The following is a 21865-nucleotide window of genomic DNA, read 5'->3' as shown; positions in this document are numbered from 1 at the left end:
CACTGTCAGCCAGGTGAGAACACTGTCAGCCAGGTGAGAACTCTGTCAGCCAGGTGAGAACTCTGTCAGCCAGGTGAGAACACAGTCAGCCAGGTGAGAACTCTGTCAGCCAGGTGAGAACACTGTCAGCCATGTGAGAACACTGTCAGCCAGGTGAGAACTCTGTCAGCCAGGTGAGAACTCTGTCAGCCAGGTGAGAACACTGTCAGCCAGGTGGGAACACACTGTCACCTTTTTGGATTTTTATGCCTTTTCCTCCGTTAAAAATGGCCTAGATTACTATGTTGACGATCATATAAAACAAATGACCACCTTGCAAAACTTTTTTATTTTGTTTGTTTGTTGTTGGCTCTGTAAACAAGTAGAAGCAAAGCAAATTGTGCAATTAATTAATTGTTTTTAATCGATTAACAACCCTAATATATACGACGATAGGTGATGACATCACCCCTCCTTAGCCCAAGGTGTCTAGAACGAAAGCTAAAAAACTCTGACGTCGTGGAGCCTTACAACAGACTACAAATGTATGTATAAAGTAAACAGCTGTAGTTACATTAAATTTTTTCCAAGTGCTTAAGACAAAAACACTTGGTAATGCCCATCCAGTTTGACGGCCAAAAAATGTATCCGTAAAATGTGGAAATACATCAAATCCCATCTGAGAAGGAGGCAGCACCTCCAGCAGAGACCAGAGGGAGTCTGCAGGCCACGGCAGTGAAGTGGAGTACCAATGGTACTATTTGTTTGGAAAATATTTTTAATTTGGCTAATTGACACAAATGACTGACGGACAATATCTTACTAAAGTGATGCGATTGATCGGCAACAGATTGTTATCGATATACGCCCTAAATACGTGATCGGTGATGATCGGCTCATCAACCTGAAATGTCAGATTGCCAGGCTGAACAAGGAACGTTTTCCTGCTTTAAGGTTGTCAAAAGGACCCATAATATCCGTCAGGTTAGTTTTTGCTGTACCTTGAAAAACATAACAAACCATAAGCCTGATTTTTGTTTTTACAATGGAAGTCAATGGGGAAAAAACGCTGACTTCAACCGCTCCGAAGGCAAACAGCGTACACGTCTAGAAACCATGCATTAGCGGGCCTCCAAAAAGCAAAGTACTACTTCTGCTACTGGGAATGGCATAACTCACAATCAAACCTAAGCCATCAGCCCCAATGTTCGATCAATAGCAAGGCCCCTTCAGAGCGGCCCAGGGACTTGTAACTCGGCGTGCTCGCTCATCAGCCGCGGTGGCATTAGGATGTCAGAATTACACACAACGAGTTGGTGCAACCAAACGGATTTTCTTTAAAATGCACATGCAGTGACATGTCTAGTAAAACCTGTTCTGCTTCAAAACAGGTGAGCCCCACTACCATGGGGAATAAAAGTGTGAAGTAGGGGTAGGCGATGTGGCAGAAATACCATATCACGATTCCTTTCAGGCAGGATCACGATCCTCAAGTCTTTTTCATGTTGTTTTTTAAGTTCAATTTGCAAGTTACTGAACAGTACAACTAAACAAATGTCCTTATTTAAAAGCTATAAAAAAAATAAAAAACAACTAAACAACCATTTATGCCAAAGTGCCTTTTTTCGAAAAGGTACAATGATGGCTGTGTAGCACTGGAGCACCATTTTCTGTAGCAGTTTAAATTTGTTCAGCTGTCGCAGGAAGAAACTCCTCTGTTGGGCTCTCTAAACAGTGCGCACCAGCCCACCTTGGTAGCTGTCCAGGGCACCATCTTCAGATCATCATTCATGGTGACATGGTCCATAAATAACATCTTGCCTCTACTGTAAACAATTCAATGTTATGTATTATTTTTGTTTCATTTGAAGCACCTCAGTCGATACCCTGTTGAGCAGGGGCACTTGTCCAATGTCATAATATTAACTGTCTTGGACCAAGCTATGACCATAGGGCTAAAGCTAGGGGTTGAACCCAGCTATGATGACCAAAGGGCTGAAGCTAGGGGGTTGACCCAGCTATGATGACCATAGGGCTGAAGCTAGGGGCTGATTGTGTCTCTAGTCATGGACCCAGCTATGATGACCATAGGGCTGATTGTGTCTCTAGTCATGGACCCAGCTGGTGAAGCAGACGGAGGAGCTGGGGCGCGTCATGCGGGGCCATGCGGACGATGTCAACTCTGGGCCGCTCCATCGCCTAGCCACACTGATCCGGGACAAGCAGCAGGTGAAGAGGAGCTACCAGACCCTCCACACCACCCTGGACAGCGAGCGCAGCAAGGTGCCTCACCCTGACCCATGACTCCTGAACCTGACCCTAACTCTCATGCCCTCCGGTCTGGATGTGGTGATGTTCTCTATAAAGAAATGCAACGCTCAAATATCGTTCCAGGTCACAAAGGCCGATCTGGAGAAGCTGAAGGCTACGTATCGTCAGCTTACGAGAGAGGCCCACACCGCGAAAGAAAAGTACAAGGAAGCCATGGTCAAAGGTGTGTGTGTGTGTGTGTGTGTGTGTGTGTGTGTGTGTGTGTGTGTGTGTGTGTGTGTGTGTGTGTGTGTGTGTGTGTGTGTGTGTGTGTGTGTGTGTGTGTGTGTGTGTGTGTGTGTGTCCCCGTGTGTGTCCCCGTGTGGCTATCTGCAGATCATCCTAATCCTGCTCGTTGTCTCAGGCAAAGAGGCGGAGCGTGCTCGTGAGCGCTACGACAAGGCTACCGCCAAGCTGCACAACCTCCACAACCAGTACGTGCTGGCGGTGCGCACCGCGCGGCTCCACCAGGAGCACCACCGCTGCCACGCCCTGCCCCGCCTCCTGGACTCCCTGCAGAGGATGCAGGAGGACATGACCGGTGCACTGTAAGACCACCGAGCACAACCTGCACCATGCTAGCGCTAGAGTAAAGAGGCTAACCAAAAATGCTATTTTACGCTTGCGCATAAAATATATTAATATCTTTGCCGCGTGTCTGTGGCACATCAGTAGGCTCAGTGTACAGCTCCCATCGTCGGTTAGAGCAGGAGCATTTCCCTACGGCACGGCGCATGGGGTCGAGACCCGTGCGTCCCGGCCTAGCGGGGGGGTAAGCTTGTCCTAAGCGCCGTGTCCTGCACTTCATGTAGACATGCAATGTTAATCACAACAGCTCAGTGAGATGCACCTTCTTCATTTAGGCATTTCTTCCTGGCTGTCATCTTGAGCGTGTAACCAATTGAGTTAAATTCAAAACATTTTTAGGTTTTGCCAAGCTTGGTATCCATGACTACGTATATAAATGGCTGATAGGATGGTCCTAGTGTGGATTCCAGAGTTGAGTAAATCTGCCTCATGAGGATTAATGAAGGATTAAATGTCGGTACTGATCGTGTCATTTATATATATAATTAATCAATAAAGTTAGGATAATGACACTTATAAAGAAAGTTTGGATATTGACACATAAAGATGGGAGATTTGGACAATCATTTTAAAGCTAAATGCATTACTAGAATAATAATATATAATAATGGAAGATTATTTGATTTAAATATAATGCGTTCCATACTTTGTTAACAATAGGACACCCCATAGCAACATATCGTCGAGCATGCCGTTGACTAGAGGTCGGCCTTTACGTGAAAATAGCGATGCTGACCACTGGCTTGAGTGACGATCACTTGGTGACACTTGTTGGTGTCAACAGGAAGTGGATTCTGGAGGACTACAGCCAGATTAGCAGCCTTCTTGGGGAGGAAATGGTTCGTGTTCACCAGGAAATCCAGGATGCCATCCAGAGCATCGACCCAGTCGCCGAGTACCAGTACTACGCTCAATCCCACAGGTATTTTACCAGTACTACACACACAGTACCAGTAATAAGCTCAATCCCACAGGTATTTTACCAATACTACACACATTGTACCAGTACTACGCTCAATACCATGGGTATTTTACCAGTACTACACACACAGTACCAGTACTATGCTCAATCCCACAAGTATTTTACCAGTTCTACACACAGTACCAGACCAGTACTAAACTTACAGTACCAGTTCTACCCTTACTGTACCAGTATTACTGATGGATTCAGGTTTTCCATCCCAAAGAAACATGTCCAGACATTGTTTTTGATCAGTATAGAAACTCAAGAATAAATATAGATGCATACCACCATAATGGCATCCTACAGTATGAACAGTGTGGTGGGGGCCTAGTAAATACATGGTAGTAAACAATGTTTGTCTCACAGAATGGTTAGTTGAGGTTAGATTTGAACCAGAGACCCAGCGATGACTTTAAGACTACATAGTCCCACAGTCACCTAATACATTTACAATTAGGGCATTAAGCAGACTTTAGCAGACAATAGATACATTTGTCAGGAGAAGGTGAAACAATATATGTCTGTCGGTACACTAAGGACGTTCATAGAAACAAGTGCCATGCACCAACAATTGCTAGGTTAACCCATTCCCCGTATACAACAGAAATAGCTAGGATAAGATGCTACACTAACTACTATAATTTAGTATGACATACAATAAGTGCTTAGGAGCCTAGTGGTGTACCTAGTACATAGTACTTGGGGATCATGCCTGTGGTAAATGTTCGTAAAGAAGAGTATGCTCACATAGTTTAATATACTCAAGATGGCTAATAAAACTGACATTGTAGATCCCGGGGCACATTCAAGTCAGCAGTGTGGGAATCATGTGGATTATATAGGAATGGAATTCCTGTCACCGATATAGCCAAACATTTGTGTTTCAGAAATCTACCACAGGCGACAGGCAACACTTCAAATACAAAAGTGAATATCTTAAAACATCATCCCTACATTGATATCCCCGGCCCATAAAAAATAATCCCAAACATTAGTAAACTTTTGCCAATATCTTTAGAGGCTAAAAGCTAACTGATCCCTTACTAAGGCAATCAGGTTTTTCATGGCACTGGTAATCTGCCCTTTTTCAGTTGTTGAAATCGAGAAAAGGATATCTTCTGGAACAACAATAGTAATTGACGAGCTGACTGCATTTCAGTCAAATTGTGTTGCCTAAACTTTATTACGAAGTAAAGGCTAAATCAATGGAGGACTTGAGCAATGAATAATGCATTGCTTCAACTACAGATGGGTGGACCTCCAATGCAACAGTGCTTCATTACAATCACACCGCACTAGATTACAGACAACTTGGTAATGCCAACCTCGTTCTCCAGACATGCGATGTGTATGAAGCTAAAACATGCGGGCCTGTGTTGGAGGCTATGCTCGTAAACAGTGTTTACTTGCCTTCTACATTTCAGAAATAGACAGTAAAGATTTCAAAATTGCGCTGAATTATCAGTGTTTACGGTATTTGTGAAACGGTATCTGTGACCAATCATATAGTCTCTTGCAGAGCTGTAGACTGAGGCTTACTCTTGCTAGCCAGCTCTCTGTCAAAGGTGACTAGCGTGTCTGGAATCCTATCCAATGGATATACAGTGATTTGTAAAACATCAAAAAAATCAAATGTCTTTAACTTTAAAATGCTTGTATAGCGATTGTAAGACCTCTTTTCGTCATTTTAATCATTGCAAATAGTGGTGAGGCAGGGTTATTGTTAGAACTATTTTAAAACACGATTTCAAGGAGGAACAGAGAGAGGAGAAACAGGAGACGAGGGGAGGAACAGAGAGGAGAAACAGGAGAGACCCAGAGGAAGAACAAAGAGGAGAGTAACAGGGATAGGAAAAAGAGATGCCAACAACAATTTTTTCTATCCATATGTTACATCCTAATGTTTAGCTTCTTCTACTGTCACTCACGGGTAAATATCTAAGTAATGTGATATTTGAGATTACAATTTTTTTGAGAGTTATGCTCCCCATACACATGTGCTACCGGTTGTTTATTCCAAATACAAATAAATAATAATAATTCTAATAATAAATATTCTGAATACCATAATTATTTTACCAGTATTTTGTCGCCCGCCTTACCTTGATCCCAGAATTCCTATTTTACCCACCACTTTCTTTACCACTACACCCCATCACACAAGTGTCTATTTGTCAGAAATACCACAGGGAGCTTTACCAGACCAACAGACAGACCAACACAACAATTCACGTGACAACGCAAGACGCCAAGAATATTGTGAATGCGGTTGAAGCAGGCAGATTGTCACCAAGCATTTGATTATTCTTCAAATAAAGTAACCTTGCCTCCCGAAAGGGGATTGGTGTTAACCCGCTTTTAGTGAGAAATGTGGTATTTTCTTCGCATTGTAACCCCAATGCTGCAGCAGTGTTAAAGGAAGAACATGGAGTGCTCCAGCTTCCGCCTCACAAGTTTCAGATGTCCCCACTAGATGGAACTCAAGACACCTTTAGCTGCAGCTTTCTAAGCCCCTACAGGCAAGAGCATTCAGATAAACATTAAGGACATTGTTACTCTTTCTGATGAAGATGTAATATTTGCTAAAACGGGGACAAGGATAATGAGCAGTGAACAGCTGTCTACAGTTTCCACGGTAGTTCTACTGAAACTCACAATCATGGTATCCGTGAATCACAGTGACTCAGAATCAACATCTCAGTAGAGGTGCTTTTTCTGGCCGAAGGCTGATCGGCTCCGTGCCATTCTGCATTGATGCAGTTATTCCTGCAAAAGGAGCCCCACCAAGTGCTTGGTGCATATAAAAGAACATACTTTTCAGTAGGCCGTCAATGTCATATAATTTATTTTATCTTGTGTAATATTCAAATTTTCTGAGATACTGAATTTTGGGTTTCCATGAGCTGTAAGCCATAATCAAGATTAATACAAATAAAGGCTTGAGATATTTCACTGTTAGTGGAATGAATCTATATAATATGCTATAATCGCTTCTTAAATTGAATTATGGAAATTATTTCACTTTTCCACTATATTCTGATTCATTGAGATGCATCTGTGTGTGTGTAGAGGGGTTGGCCTAGCTCAGGAGGTCAAGGTGTCCCTGAGCAAGACACCTAAACCGAACTGCGAACGAGCTGGCTGTCGCCTTGCGTGGTTGACTCCGCCGTGTGTGTGGGAATGGTTATAAGTCGCTTTGTATAAAAGCTTCTGCTAAATGTAAATGTCAAATCTATTGATCAAGCATGAGCCTCTGGTCTCTGGTGGTGGAGGAGGTGCAGCGTGACAAGGCAGTGCAGCTCCATGATGGAAGGACAATGAGAGCCAGGTTCCCCATTCAGCCCAGTAGGCCCCCAGGGAGGGGGACCGATGCAGGGTTCAGCAGCACGGGGAGCCGGCCTCTCACAGAGAACGGGGACACCATGGGGTTTTTGAAGTAGAACTTAAAACTTCATTGAAATGTTAACTTGGATAATATTAATAAATGAATGGTCTTAATGGGAGTTTTTTTATTCATCTTCGTTAACTTTGTCAATTTAAGTTAATTTATAAAGTTCCCTTCATAGTGTTCTTTTGTGTTCTCGATAGAGTGGCGAAGTCACGCCCCCTTCCGGTAGAGCCCATGGGACCTAGGAGATCGAAAAATATGAATGGGTTTCAGTTGAGAGAAAGTAATTATTTTCTGGTCCCAGTCTTCATATGCCCCGGTTTACACATATGATGTTTGTGGATTTAAATGATACATTTTCATCTCAAGAGTTCGACCGTTTATTGTGCAATTGTTCAAGGATGTAGAAAAAACACAATGAGAAAGACTACACGTCTCGCATGTGACGTCAAGCTCCCTGCGACTGGCGTGGACAAGAACGACAATCTCCCCATCGGCATAGCTCTACCGGAAGGGGCGTGACTTTGCCACTCTATTCATCTGTAGTTGATGTTATAAAACCCAGAAATGTTTTCCCTGTTTATTTATGTATATCAAGGTGTAAACTAAACAATGAATTTTGAGAATTGTTACACCTCGAACCACTACTGTAACAACCACAGTATCAGAACTGCAGCGAACGTTTGCTTAAAGATAAGTCAAATGCTTGACACTTACACCTGATGTTTACAATTTGTGGTTTATCTTTCCCTCCACCAATCAGGACCCCTGAGCCAGAAGAAGCCGATGTGGAGTTTGATGCGTCTCTTTTGGAAGACACAGAGAACATGGCAGCCAATGAGATCCTGTGGAACAATCTGACCGCCGAAAACCTCCAGGCCCTGTAAGCTAATAGCCATTGAGTTTTGTATAGGGAAATGTTAGCACCACAAAAAATATATTATCATACTGATAGTATTATACTATACTACTTCATCTGAATTTATTCATTTAGAATTTACCTTTCAAATTCAAACATTTCATGTTGAACTATTTCAAAAACACGATTTCAATTAGTCTTTCAATTTTCACTAATTCAGATACAGAATGCCAATTGAATACAAGTAATGAATATCGTATTGGGAATTTCTGCAACTTAAAAGATTCTCAACTTTCAGTCCATCGCAACCTTTGTTAAACGAAAACACAATTCCAACCCCAAACAGAAGAATAATAATGTTACAAAAATAGTTATGTATTTCATAACTCGCCACATTCACTTGCACACCAATAGAGATCCCCTTCCCCAATACCTGTAATCTGATTAAACACGAATAGTTTCCCCAACAGTCAAATTATTATCATACCATCACAGAATTGCGGCTCGTGATATGGCCTCATTTCACGAGCAGTTCTAATGGCACTGAGAGGAGAAGATGAGACAAGCAGTAGCGGTGATACTCCAAATTGTCTTTATCTTAATAACGTCATTTTAATAAGAAAGGGACATATTTGCCTCCAAGCTTCATATTTCTTACATTAAAGTTTGAAGGGGAATTGGATAGCATCACCTCATAAGTGGTGGTAGCTGGTACTTGACCAGTTAGCAGTCCTCATCAAGGCTTGGGCAGCAAGGCTCTCGTGAATATGCATGAGGAAATGACTTAAATCAGGTACAAATTATGTGTTGACCATTAAGATGTGTTTCAGGTTGTCGTCGGGGACTGTGGAGCTAGCACTGACACAGGAGAGCCTGAGCAGTAAAGAGGCCCTGCTCTCCGACCTGGAGGCCAAGCTGCAGGAGTCGACTCAAAGCTGCCAGAAGAAGAGCGAGTCAGTACACTCCTGTCTTTCTATATATTTGGCTGTGCTTCCTGTCTCTCGGTTGGCTACTTCCTGTCTTTCCGTTAACTACTTCCTGTCTTTCTGTTTGTAATTCGTGTATTTTACTAATTTTCTCTTTGATATCCACTTATTTTCTCTGGGTCCTCTTCTGGTCGTTCTGTGAACTACTTCTTGTCCTTGCTGGCAATTAGACTGTGAATGCAGTCTGTCTCTCTCGGTCTCTCTCTCCGTGTTCATCCTCCCTGTCTCTCTCCCTGTATAGCGGTCTCTCTCGCTCTCTCTCTCTGTCTCTCTCTCTATAGCGGGGTGCTGTTGCGCTCTCTGTCTCTCTATAGCGGGGTGCTGTTGCTCGCGCTCTCTCCCTTTCTCTCTCCGTGTTCATTCTCTCTCTCTCTCTCTCTTTCTCTTTCTCTTTCTCTTTCTCTTTCTCTTCTCTCTCCTCTCTCTCCATAGCGGGGTGCTGTTGCTCGCGCTCTCTCCCTTTCTCTCTCCGTGTTCATTCTCTCTCTTTCTCTTTCTCTCTCTCCTCTCTCTCCATAGCGGGGTGCTGTTGCTCTCTCTCCTCTCTCCTCTCTCCTCTCTCTCTCTCTCCGTGTTCATCCTCTCTGTCTCTCTCTCGCTCTCTCTCCATAGCGGGGGGGCTGCTTCTCTCCTCTCTCTCTCCATGTTCATCCTCTCTCCTCTGCGTCTCTCTCTCCCCGTGTTCATCCTCTCTGTCTCTCCATAGCGGGGTTCTCTCTCTCTCTCTCTCTCTCTCTCTCTCTCTCTCTCTCTCTCTCTCTCTCTCTCTCTCTCTCTCTCTCTCTCTCTCTCTCTCTCTCTCTCTCTCTCTCTCTCTCTCTCTCTCTCTCTCTCTCTCTCTCTCTCTCTCTCTCTCTCTCTCTCTCTCTCTCTCTCTCTCTCTCTCTCTCTCTCTCTCTCTCTCTCTCTCTCTCTCTCCGTGTTCACTCTCTCTCTCTCTCTCTCTATAGCGGGGTGCTGTTGCTCGGCCAGCGGCTGTCGGTGGAGGAGCTCCGTCAGGCCGTCCAGGCCCTGCGCTGCTCTGAGGAGAAACTGCTTTCCCAGAAATCGCTGCTTGAAGAGAAGCTGATTTCCCCTGGCAACAGTGGCCCTGGCAACAGTGATGCCCCTCCCCTGCCCCCAGTTGTCCCGCCCCCAACTCTCAATTACGAGGACGATGCCCAGTCCGTTGGCTCCACGGTAACCGTGGTGACACACATGTATACAGTATATAACATCGATAAATTGTAGCATCCCAAAATATATAGATAGATATAATCTATCTTGATCTCTATCTAGGCAAGGCAAGGCAAGGCAACTTTATTTATATAGCACTTTTCATACACAAGGCAGACTCAAAGTGCTTCACATATAAACATTGTTATACAATAAAATAAAATAATAGATAAGTAAAAGAAAACATATGCAAAGAAATGAGTAAAATAGAAAGTTAAAAAGGCTTTTTAGTAAGTCAAATTGAAAGTGCAATGTATTTAAGAAAGTGAGAAAATTAAATTGAAAGTTATTTAAGATCAGATCAACAGTCTCTCTGGAACCCAAGTCGGGACTACAACCCGACCTAAAGGACAATATTCTAGGACTCTAACCCAGCTTCTAGGACTCTAGCCCAGCAACCTTTCTCTCTGGTATCAGATCATGTATTTTTCTGGTATCTAGAGATATTGAGAGATAGATGTGTATTATTATATATAGATATTATATATTGTATGGTTCTTCAGTGCTAGCCAGCAAGAGATGGCCCTTGGTTGGCTGCTAGTAGGTCTGCAACATACCGACATCCACTGGCTACCGAGTCCACATTGCACCAGAAATGATTGTGTTCCACAATTTGTAACGCCCTTTAAACTTTGTATAGTAATAACAATGAATGAATGACTGTTGTTTCCCAGGACAAAGGTAAAGATCGTATCTCTAAGTTTGACACACTACGCCACTCTCTGGCTGGGATGATCCGCTCTCCCAAATCTGTCCTCTCCTCCTCATCTTCGGTGAGAGACACATTTTATTATAATACTATATTATAAGCTTATTATTGTTGATAATTTTGTAGTATATTATGTTATTTTATGATACTATATTATTATTATTATTATTATTATTATATCAGTGTTTCCCCTACCATTGTTCAGGCCTGGCGGGCCGCCAGGCCAACGAGCGCCCCCGCCAGGCCAACAACCGGCCAAAAAAATGAAAAGAAATGAAAAAGAGAAAAAAAAAAAAAATGAAAAAAAAATAATAATATCATAACCATCCAGGCTCACCACCAGCTATCTCAATATGTATTGGTGCTTTATGCTCCTGTACATGAAATTAGTTTATATTAAATCAACTTTGTTTTTAGAAAAACACTGTTTATTCTCCGGCAGAAGAACTATACCATGAACCGATCGCGTAAATGCGACGTCTGATTGGTTCAGCCCGCCGTTACCATGGACATTTTTACCGCCCCCGCGAAACACTAGCCTCGTTCTTTATATGTCCATAACTTAACCAACTTGTGATGGCTAAGCAAGTGTTTTATTTGGAAATAACCAACAAATACTTTAGCATCCCGTGAAAAATGTATAACAAATCACACCATCAGCTCTTACCACCGGGCCTAAAAAGAATTCTAGGGGAAACACTGTATATGATATTATTAATATGTTATTGTAACATTATCCTAGCATAACATTACGAATTATGTTATTACAATTGTATATTATAGTATGGAAAGATAAAGAGCTGACATGTTTTATTTCCATAGTTAAAGGTGGGAGGATAGAGCTGACATGTTGTGATTAATATTGTATACTATTCTAGTTTTAAGGTAAAGGATATAGAGCTGACATGTTGTGATTAATATTGTTATACTATTGTAGTTTAGACTTAGGAGATGTTGAGCTGACATGTTGTGATCAATATTGTTATTCTATTGTAGTTAAGAGGTGGGAGATGTAGAGCTGACATGTAGTGATTAATATTGTTATACTATTGTAGTTTAGAGGTGGAGGATGTAGAGCTGACATGTTGTGTTAATATTGTTATACTATTGTAGTTTAGAGGTGGGAGATGTTGAGCTGACATGTTGTGATCAATATTGTTATTCTATTGTAGTTAAGAGGTGGGAGATGTAGAGCTGACATGTAGTGATTAATATTGTTATACTATTGTAGTTTAGAGGTGGAGGATGTAGAGCTGACATGTTGTGTTAATATTGTTATACTATTGTAGTTTAGAGGTGGGAGATGTAGAGCTGACATGTAGTGATTAATATTGTTGTACTAGTCTAGTTTAGAGGTGGAGGATGTTGAGCTGACATGTATATCACTATGCAGCAGTTCTTTGACGTGATCGGGCCGGCCACCTCCTCGTCGTGCCCCACGGGGGGGCTGGGGTCGGGGTCGGGCGGGGCCGAGCGGCCCCTGGTGGAGCTGGACTGGTACCACGGGGCGGTGCCGCGGGCAGAGGCCCAGGACCTGCTGCGGCTTCACGGAGACTTCCTGGTCAGAGAGTCTCATGGGAAACCAGGAGAGTACGTCCTGTCGGTGTACTGGGAGGCCACGAGGCGCCACTTCATCATCCAGTACGCCGAGGTGAGGGCCTCGTCACTCAACCTATACGCCATGTTCAATGAGCCAGATGAATAACAGCCGCCATGCTACCCAATCTCTACTACATGTTCCATCTGCAACTCTATGCAACTTCGTTGATGTCATTTTGAAAATACATTGAGGACGTATTTGCCCTATTCCTGCATTGCTCTCCACCAATAGAATTAGGCTAGTATTAGGCTAGGTATTGATGAAGGAGCCTTTGTTCAATCACGAGTCTCTCTCTCTTGCGCTCGCTCTCTGTAGAACCAGTATCGGTTTGAAGGGACCGGGTTTCCCAGCATCCCGCAGCTCATTGATCATCACTTCAGCACAAAGCAGGTGATCACCAAGAAGTCCGGAGTCATCCTACACACCCCTGTGCTCAAGGTAACCCCCGTCGCCTCCTCCCAGTTCAGGTTAGCCAGCCCTTTTCAGGTTTACATACTGCATAACCACTAGTCTTCTTAACTGACCTGTTTGTGTGTTCCAGGATAAAAAATGGATTTTAAATCACGAAGATGTGGTTTTGGGCGAACTGTTGGGCAAGGTACGATCATTTAATCAATTCATACGTCATTTAATTGCTGTTCCTTCACGATTTATAAACAATTACTGTCAGGAATTAGTGGATGCACATTTAAATCATTGATCTATCCAAATATTTCAAATGTGTGTACGTATATCTATAGAAATATATTTTTTGTTGGAACAGATGTTGGAAGACTTAGATTGAGGTTTTGTTGTGTGTTTTAATATCAAGTGTTAAAGGGTGGCACGGCGATGGGGTTCAACAGGTGTAGAGCAGCGCTAGAAGTTACCTAGCAGTCGTATGGCAGCGCTGGTGTGAACGCTCTCATTGTTGGATACACGGACCAATAAGTTCAAATCAACTGCTTATCCCCCGAGTCCCCAGACCCGGGCAATGCCACCTCCCACTAAATGTGAAGGTGTTTTAACACTTTGAGAAAGCCTTGTATGTAAAGACCCCTAGAAAGATGTCATATCCATTGTTGGCTAAACAAAAGACCATCCCAATCCCAACCCAAATTATTAGCATGCAACAACAATGTTTATTGTTTTTCACGTCATGTTTTTTACACAAACTGTTATATCATGGGAAAGCTGAGACTACACTGATTTAGAACTGTCCAAACGATACCACTTAGCAACCAAAGCTCGAACTAGAGTTATAACCAAAAAATACCAGGGGTCTTCGGTGCGTGAGGGATTCAGTTCGCAATAATATATAAAACCACCTGATGCCGCCGTTTCAATTCCATTGAAAAAGCTTTATGGCACGACTATTGTTTTGAACAGTATTACCAATGCATTATTTATGAAAAGTATGGAAGTATGATGGAAGTATGTTTTCTTTCCCTATGAGAGTTTTGTACTTTGTTATGCATAACAATTACATTTTTTATTTTTTTCTAAATATATATTTTTATACATTGGTAGTCAAGGCGGGGCCCTACTGTTGTTAAGGCGGCCGCCTTAACAGTGCTGGGGGAAACATTGCATCAGTAACGTTTGAGAGGTGTTGAAAGGGTAATCTTTGTGAAAATTTAACCCAGGGTCTTTGTTTCGGCATGTATACCCATCAAATTTTCATTGAAAATCGTGCATAGAGTTAATGCAAACCAAGTTTTTGATGCTTCGTTTTGTGTGTCGGGACGCTAATCATGCTACTGCAGAGGTTTGGTGCTATTTTGACCAATATTAGTGGTTAAAAAATGCAGATTTGGAAGCGTTCGCAGTGCCCCCTAACCAATAAAATGGAAGACAAACATTGCGCCGGGCAAACTCTATACTCGATTTTCAATGAAAAAAAGTATCTGGAGGGCTTATTTGATGGGTATACATGCCGGAACAAAGACCCTAGGTTCAATTTTCACCGGGATTACACTTGGGGGAGAGGTGTTTAAATGTTCTTCCTGGTTTGCTAACCACAGTAACGTGGGAGAGGTGTTTAAATGTTCTTCCTGGTTTGGTAACCACAGTAATGTGGGAGAGGTGTTTAAATGTTCTTGTAACCACAGTAACGTGGGAGAGGTGTTTAAATGTTCTTCCTGGTTTGCTAACCACAGTAACGTGGGAGAGGTGTTTAAATGTTCTTCCTGGTTTGCTAACCACAGTAACGTGGGAGAGGTGTTTAAATGTTCTTCCTGGTTTGCTAACCACAGTAACGTGGGAGAGGTGCTAAAATGTTCTTCCTGGTTTGGTAACCACAGTAATGTGGGAGAGGTGTTTAAATGTTCTTGTAACCACAGTAACGTGGGAGAGGTGTTTAAATGTTCTTCCTGGTTTGGTAACCACAGTAATGTTGGAGCTGGGTTTACATTCCATCACATTTTTTTGTTGCCAGGGTAACTTTGGGGAGGTGTTTAAAGGCACTCTGCAGCGAGACAAGATGGCCGTGGCTGTAAAGACCTGTAAAGAAGATTTACCTCAAGAGCTGAAGATCAAGTTCCTGTCAGAGGCCAGGTGACTGGGCTGGGGGCTGGGGGCCGGTGACTGGGGTGGGGGCCGGGGACTGGGCTGGGGGCCGGGGACTGGGCTGGGGGCCGGGGACTGGGCTGGGGGCCGGGGACTGGGCTGGGGGCCGGGGACTGGGCTGGGGGACTGGGCTGGGGGCCGGGGACTGGGCTGGGGGCCGGGGACTGGGCTGGGGGCCGGGGACTGGGCTGGGGGCCGGGGACTGGGCTGGGGGCCGGGGACTGGGCCGGGGGCCGGGGACTGGGGTGGGGGTCTTGGTAGGGTCTGGTTGTTAAGGAGCAGGGCTCGTCTGGCTTACTATTATATACATTATGTCCGTTATATCCATGTGTCTGTCTATATAGTACTAATACCCCCACTTGGTTACATTTTTATTGTCATTCCAACAGGATCCTTAAGCAGTACGAACATCCCAACATTGTTCGTCTGATCGGAGTGTGCACGCAACGGCAGCCTATCTACATAGTGATGGAGCTAGTACCAGGTACACACCCATACTGTTAATGGTTCAACTGAACCCCCTGTATCAGAGGGATAGCGCTAGTATACACACTCGCACTGTTAATGTTTCAACTGAACCCCCTGTATCATAGTGATACGGCTAGTACCAGGTACACACTCGCATTGGTAATGGTTCACTGAACCCCCTGTATCATAGTGATACAGCTAGTACCAGGTACACACTCACTGTTAATGGTTCCACTGAACCCCCTGTATCATAGTGATACAGCTAGTACCAGGTACATACTCACTGTTAATGGTTCCACTGAACCCCCTGTATCATAGTGATACAGCTAGTACCAGGTACATACTCACTGTTAATGGTTCCACTGAACCCCCTGTATCATAGTGATACAGCTAGTACCAGGTACATACTCACTGTTAATGGTTCCACTGAACCCCCTGTATCATAGTGATACAGCTAGTACCAGGTACATACTCACTGTTAATGGTTCCACTGAACCCCCTGTATCATAGTGATACAGCTAGTACCAGGTACACACTCACACTGATTGGTTCCACTGAACCCCCTGCCTCAGCATGAATTACGCTGTGATTAAAAAAATAAGGGTTTTAGGAAGGGAAGGGAGTTGTCCCCATGGTTACAACCAACAGCAATTTTGTGATACTTATTTTTAAGCTTGTACACCTTGTGTATGAGCTCATATCGCTATATCATATATCGCTGTATACATATGCACCAAAGACCATGGAGAAGCTTAACCTTCTCTGACGCCAGCATGTATAGATAGGGTTAGAAAGAACAGAGTCTATACATGCATACATAGCTACCTACATACCTTACACTGGCAGTACATTTCAAACAGAATACAGACAGTCAGTGTTGGGGAGTAACGGAATACATGTACCGGCGTTTCGTATTCAGAATACAAATTATAACTAACTGTATTCCGTTACAGTTACAATTTAAATTGTTGGTATTTAGAATACAGTTACATTGTTGAAATCAATGGATTACATGACGATACTTCTGTTTCAGCAGTTTATTCGTGCTTTCACACCAACCTCATTTAGTGCGCACTAAACGAGTTTGGTTCGGTACGTTTGCGTTGGTGTGAATGCAACCACCTCACTTTGATGCGCAAAACAAATCAGCCGGTCGGGTCCTCCCTGTAGAGCTGGTCTCAGTTTGCTTCGAAACTAACCTTGGTAAGGGGTTTGGACGTAACAGGCCCCCGCTCAACAGCGTGCATTATGGGAATTATTGTTTGATTAGCGGTAACTCCAAGACTAGCAGCACACCGTCGGGTGAAAATGAGTCGTGGCTCAACATGGAGTCAAGAGGAGACGGAATGTCTCTTGGATATTTGGACAGACCTCCACATAAAACGTATGCTGGAAGACGCACACAAAAATACCGATGCATTTAACACATTCAGCACCAGTAAGAGGGAGAAGGAGTTGAACTGGTCCACAACTGTATGAAACAAATCAATATCAGAACGAGTGCAGCCCGCTGGATATCCATGATTATTTACTTTCACAGACGCTTTTTTGTTTCTCTCTCTGTCTCTCTGTCTGTGTGTGTGTGTGTGATTTTATAGGCAACACCTATGCACTTAGCTCAGTTTTTTTTTTTGACGTAATAGCAAATATCTTTTGCATACACTTATAGTCTTTGTTCCTCTACAGCCTATAATGTAGTGCACTTTCAGGGAGACTTGGGCCTAACGCAATCATCCAGTTTGAACAGAAGAACACACCAGAATAGGCCTGTTTAGGTAGCAGGATTTGATGCCACATTCCCACACTTATAAAATGCAATTCAATGTGGAAGAAATCCAAGTATTCAGAAAACAATACTCAGATTGAGTGATGTAACGGAATGCGTTACATATTACATGTATTCTGTAGCTGGATACATTTTAAAAGTATCCTTCCCATCACTGCATACAGTACATGGACAGTCGTCTATACCTCAATACACAGTACAAATTTGCCTGAGACAACTTTGGTAGCGTATACGAGTCGTTGTTTCAAGATATCAGAAATTACTACGGCGGAAGTAACTTCTGAACTTCAGAAGTTCAAGGAATATATGAAGTTAATGGTTCAACTATACTGCCCTACAAAGGCAAAGTGCAGTAACTACGCCAACATTGAAACTGAGAAAAATGCCTTCAAAGTATTCATACTGGCCGGCCAAACCTGTTTCAGGTACAATAGTGGTGATACTCTCAATTAATACCTTTATAGGAAGAAAAATAGTTGTTGTCTCAAGACAAAGAAGGTGTTATAAAACCCATTTTCAGTCTGAACTCAATTTTGGCAAAATACGTAGTTACTGCACTTTGCCTTTGTAGGGCAGTATAGGTGTCCATGTTGAGGGTTTAATGTAAGAGTTAAAGGCTGATTATGGTCCCTCGTTCACGCAACACAAGGGGGTTACGGACCCATTACGTCCACTGCAAGGGCCTGACGTGCGACTCCAAAAAATTGTCACCTTCCATCGAAGCGACGCCGCAGCAAGGGCTGTGATTGGTCTGCTCACTAAAACCCCACGCAGAACCCAAACAGGTTCACAACGAAGCATCTGCGCGTCTGCATGATTCGTGCGTTGTGTGAACGTGGGACCATAATCAGCCCCTTAGATGTTCATGATTAGGATATAAGGTCAGTTTGTCATGTTACGGGTAAACGGTAAAGTGTGGATTTTAAGGGCTAAATGATAGGGTCAGGTGTTCATGTTAAGGGATTAGGTTTCATGTCAGATGGATGGCCCTCACCAAATTTGAAGGGTTAAAGCTTAAGTATTCATGTTAAGAGTTATATGTTAAGTGTTGATGTTTAGGGTTAAAGGTTAAAGGGTTAGGTGTTTATGTTAAAGGTTAAGGGTTAAAGGTGAAGAGTTGATGTGTAGAATGTTGGTGTATTTTAGTGTCTTCTGTTCACATTTCTAGTCTAGGAACAGGCAAGGGCCTCTCATACTGATGAGATGTGTTGATGTCAAGGGTTAAGCCTTCAGTGTTTGTTAAAGGTTAATCCATGTTAAGGATTAAGCCTTTAGTGTTAGTTAAAGGTTAGTCGTTCATGTTAAGGGGAAAGCCTTCAGTGTTTGTTAAAGGTTAGTCGTTCATGTTAAGGGGAAAGCCTTCAGTGTTTGTTAAAGGTTAGTCGTTCATGTTAAGGGGAAAGCCTTCAGTGTTTGTTAAAGGTTAGTCGTTCATGTTAAGGCTAAAGGTTATGTTCTCATGTTAAAGTTCAGTGTTCATGTTAAGGGTTAAGCATTCAGTTTTTGTTAAAGGTTAGGTGTTCATGTTAAGGGTTAAGGTTAGGTGTTCATGTTGAAAGTTAAGGTTATGTTTTCATGTTAAGGGTTAAGGTTAGGTGTTCATGTTAAGGGTTAATGTTAGGTGTTCATGTTAAGGGTTAGGTGTTCATGTTAAGGGTTAAGGTTATGTTTTCATGTTGAGGGTTAAGGTTAGGAGTTCATATTAAGGGTTAAGGTTATGTTTTCATGTTAAGGGTTAAGATTAGGTGTTCATGTTAATGTTAGGTGTTCATGTTAAGGGTTAGATGTTCATGTTAAGGGTTAAGGTTATGTTTTCATGTTAACGGTTAAGTTTAGGTGTTCATGTTAAGGGTTAAGGTTAGGTTTCCATGTTAAGGTTAGGTGTTCATGTTAAGGGTTAAGGTTATGTTTTCATGTTGAAGGTTAAGGTTACGTTTTCATGTTAAGGGTTAATGTTAGGTGTTCATGTTAAGATTATGTGTTCATGCTAAGGGTTAAGGTTATGTGTTCATGTGAGGATTAAAGGTGGCCTTTCATAGTCAGGTTGTTAGTGCTAAAGGTTGGGTGTCTTTGTAGGTGGGGACTTCTTGTCATTCCTGAGGAAGAAGAGGGATGAGCTGAAGACAAAGCAGCTCGTCAAGTTTGCCCTGGATGCTGCCGCAGGGATGGCTTATCTGCAAGCCAACAACTGTATACACAGGTAATACAAGTTCATCAATACAATGAATCGGTCATCAACAGGAATCGTGTCACTGCAAGCCAACAACTTTAAACACAGGTTATTCACGTTCATCAATGATGAACATGTATAAAGTCTTATTACATTTACATTAAAGGCATTAAGCAAGCTGTGTACCGCTTTTATCCAAAGCGACTTGCAACAATTCATTCAAATTGTGTGTGCTTTAGAGTGCTTTAGTTGAAAGCAATTTGATATTCAATAAATCCATTTTGAGCCCTTCTGATTTATTAAAGTCAAAGGTTCCCACTCATCTCTGAGGAAGTTTAATAAATAATAATATGACTTCTGGGGATTTGTGGTGCCTCCACCTGTGGGTTTTATACGGGGCACCCCAATACTAAGAGGCAGAGATGGGGGGACTCGAGTCAAAGACTTGACTCGAGTCCGACTCGAGTCGCCAGTTTTGCGACTTGTGACTTGCTTGACCAACACTAACGAAAGACTTGACCTGACTTTGACTTGCCCCTTCCTTACTTGTGACTTGACTTGACTTGAGTCATGTGACTTGCCAAGTCATTGCAGTCTTGTTAAATATTTTAAATAATAATAATAAAAAAAATATTAGATGAACATTGTTTTATTGTGCGCGAGTGCTCCTGACCTGCAACCTGGCAACCCGCCCTCTTCCACGCAACGTGACATTCCCTTACTCTGCCTGGCCCGCCCAGAGACGTTGGCCCGCCAATGAGACTCGACCGTGCGAGCGCCACATGTGTGTGTGTGAATACACACACTGTAACGCAAGTGTTTCTTGTCGGTTCTTTGACGTGTCTTGTATTTCCACAACGAGACTGTCGTAGGGGTTATCTGAGCCATGGTTGAGAAGGAATTGGGGGAAAGGAACTTTGGTTTGACTCGCTGAAGTACATGAACTGCGACATGCCGCCGGTTGCCGCGAGGCACCATCGGCCGGCAGCGGGCAGCCGGCAGCAGACAGCGCGCGGTTCAGTCGACTTCATGTGAAAGTGGAAGAACCAGAGACGTCGCAGAACCCGACAAAGTCGTTTGTGATTCATAATATCGTCTGGAGGCGCACACAATATGTTATATGATATAGATATCTATGTATTATATGATATTATTTAGATATAGAGCTCCAGGACTGTAACGCAAGTGTTGTACACTTCCTTGTTATTTGGATAACCGTTCTGCTGTTGGTGTTATGCGCCATCACACCAAGACCCCATCGGTCACAACTCTTTTTTGCAAGTGTAATGGACATATGTAATGGCTCACAACTGTCAGTTGTTCTGATGAACATGTTCTGATGTTCACCTCTCTCTCTCTCTCTCTCTCTCTCTCTCTCACTCTCACTCTCACTCTCACACACACACACACACACAAATAAAAAGCTGTTTGAGATTCATTCATGTAAAAGCTGATTCATTACGTAACTTATCTTCGTACATTTAAAAAAAATGACTCTGAAAAACAGGTTTGATGAAATACAGACATTTGAAAAAAACGAATTTGATAATGACTTGACTTGATGAGACTTGACTTGCTTGACTAAAGCTGTGCTTGGACTTGACTTGCTTGATCCTCCTTACTGACGACTTGGACTTACTTGAGACTTGAGGGCTAAGACTTGCAACTGACTTGAGACTTGCATGTATGGGACTTACTCCCATCTCTGCTAAGAGGTGTAGGTGTACTAGGAACCTCATCCGGCTAACATACCCAGTCTTCGAGACTCTTTGCCTTCATACGAGGCTGCTGTAAGGGAATGCGTCCCTTCTGGCTAAGATATCATCGATACTAATAAGGTTTCTTGGTCTTTCTGAGATGATATTAATAAGGTTTGTTCTCCCTCAGGGATCTGGCAGCCAGGAACTGCTTGGTTGGGGCAGAGGGGGGCGGGGTTGGTGGGGGTGGGCGAAGCTTCAGTGGAGGAAGTGGGCGAGACATCCTGAAGATTAGTGACTTTGGGATGTCCCGTCAGGAAGACGACGGGGTTTACTCTTCCTCTGGCCTCAAGCAGATCCCTATCAAGTGGACCGCCCCCGAAGCCCTTAACTACGGTAAGGAGCCTTAACTACAGTGAGGAGCCTTAACAAGGAGCCTTCAAATACAGTAAGGACTCAATTACAGGAAGGAACCTTATCCACAGTTAGGTTCCATAACTTCTTTGTTTGTTTAGTAGGGGTGTAACGAAACACGTATTTGTACAGACGTGGACCACGGTGCTTAATTGTGGCGTACCTAGCGTTAATATGGTGAATGT

At 43.1% G+C, this 21865-nt stretch overlaps 1 protein-coding gene across 5 annotated transcripts in view; it reads left to right on the top strand.

Moving 5' to 3' along the window:
- fer (fer (fps/fes related) tyrosine kinase) overlaps positions 1–21865 on the top strand; it is a 32323-nt gene that overhangs the window by 5665 nt on the left and 4793 nt on the right. For 3 of the 5 annotated variants that reach the window (XM_030341584.1, XM_030341585.1, XM_030341586.1), the window contains exons 4-18: positions 2089–2262; positions 2374–2473; positions 2654–2837; positions 3662–3799; positions 7993–8112; positions 8919–9041; positions 10025–10253; positions 10964–11062; positions 12392–12649; positions 12914–13036; positions 13140–13196; positions 15015–15133; positions 15535–15629; positions 19476–19599; positions 21457–21662. In XM_030341584.1, coding sequence (XP_030197444.1) covers positions 2089–2262; positions 2374–2473; positions 2654–2837; positions 3662–3799; positions 7993–8112; positions 8919–9041; positions 10025–10253; positions 10964–11062; positions 12392–12649; positions 12914–13036; positions 13140–13196; positions 15015–15133; positions 15535–15629; positions 19476–19599; positions 21457–21662 — 2149 coding nt within the window. Of the gene's footprint in view, positions 1–2088; positions 2263–2373; positions 2474–2653; positions 2838–3661; positions 3800–4728; positions 6966–7992; positions 8113–8918; positions 9042–10024; positions 10254–10963; positions 11063–12391; positions 12650–12913; positions 13037–13139; positions 13197–15014; positions 15134–15534; positions 15630–19475; positions 19600–21456; positions 21663–21865 lie in introns of those variants that run through there. The other 2 variants (XM_030341587.1, XM_030341588.1) reach the window with 2 other exon arrangements.

The sequence above is a fragment of the Gadus morhua genome, chromosome 19, assembly GCF_902167405.1.
Source record: "Gadus morhua chromosome 19, gadMor3.0, whole genome shotgun sequence".
Taxonomy (NCBI): domain Eukaryota; kingdom Metazoa; phylum Chordata; class Actinopteri; order Gadiformes; family Gadidae; genus Gadus; species Gadus morhua.
This window is presented reverse-complemented; position numbering and strand designations above follow the sequence as displayed.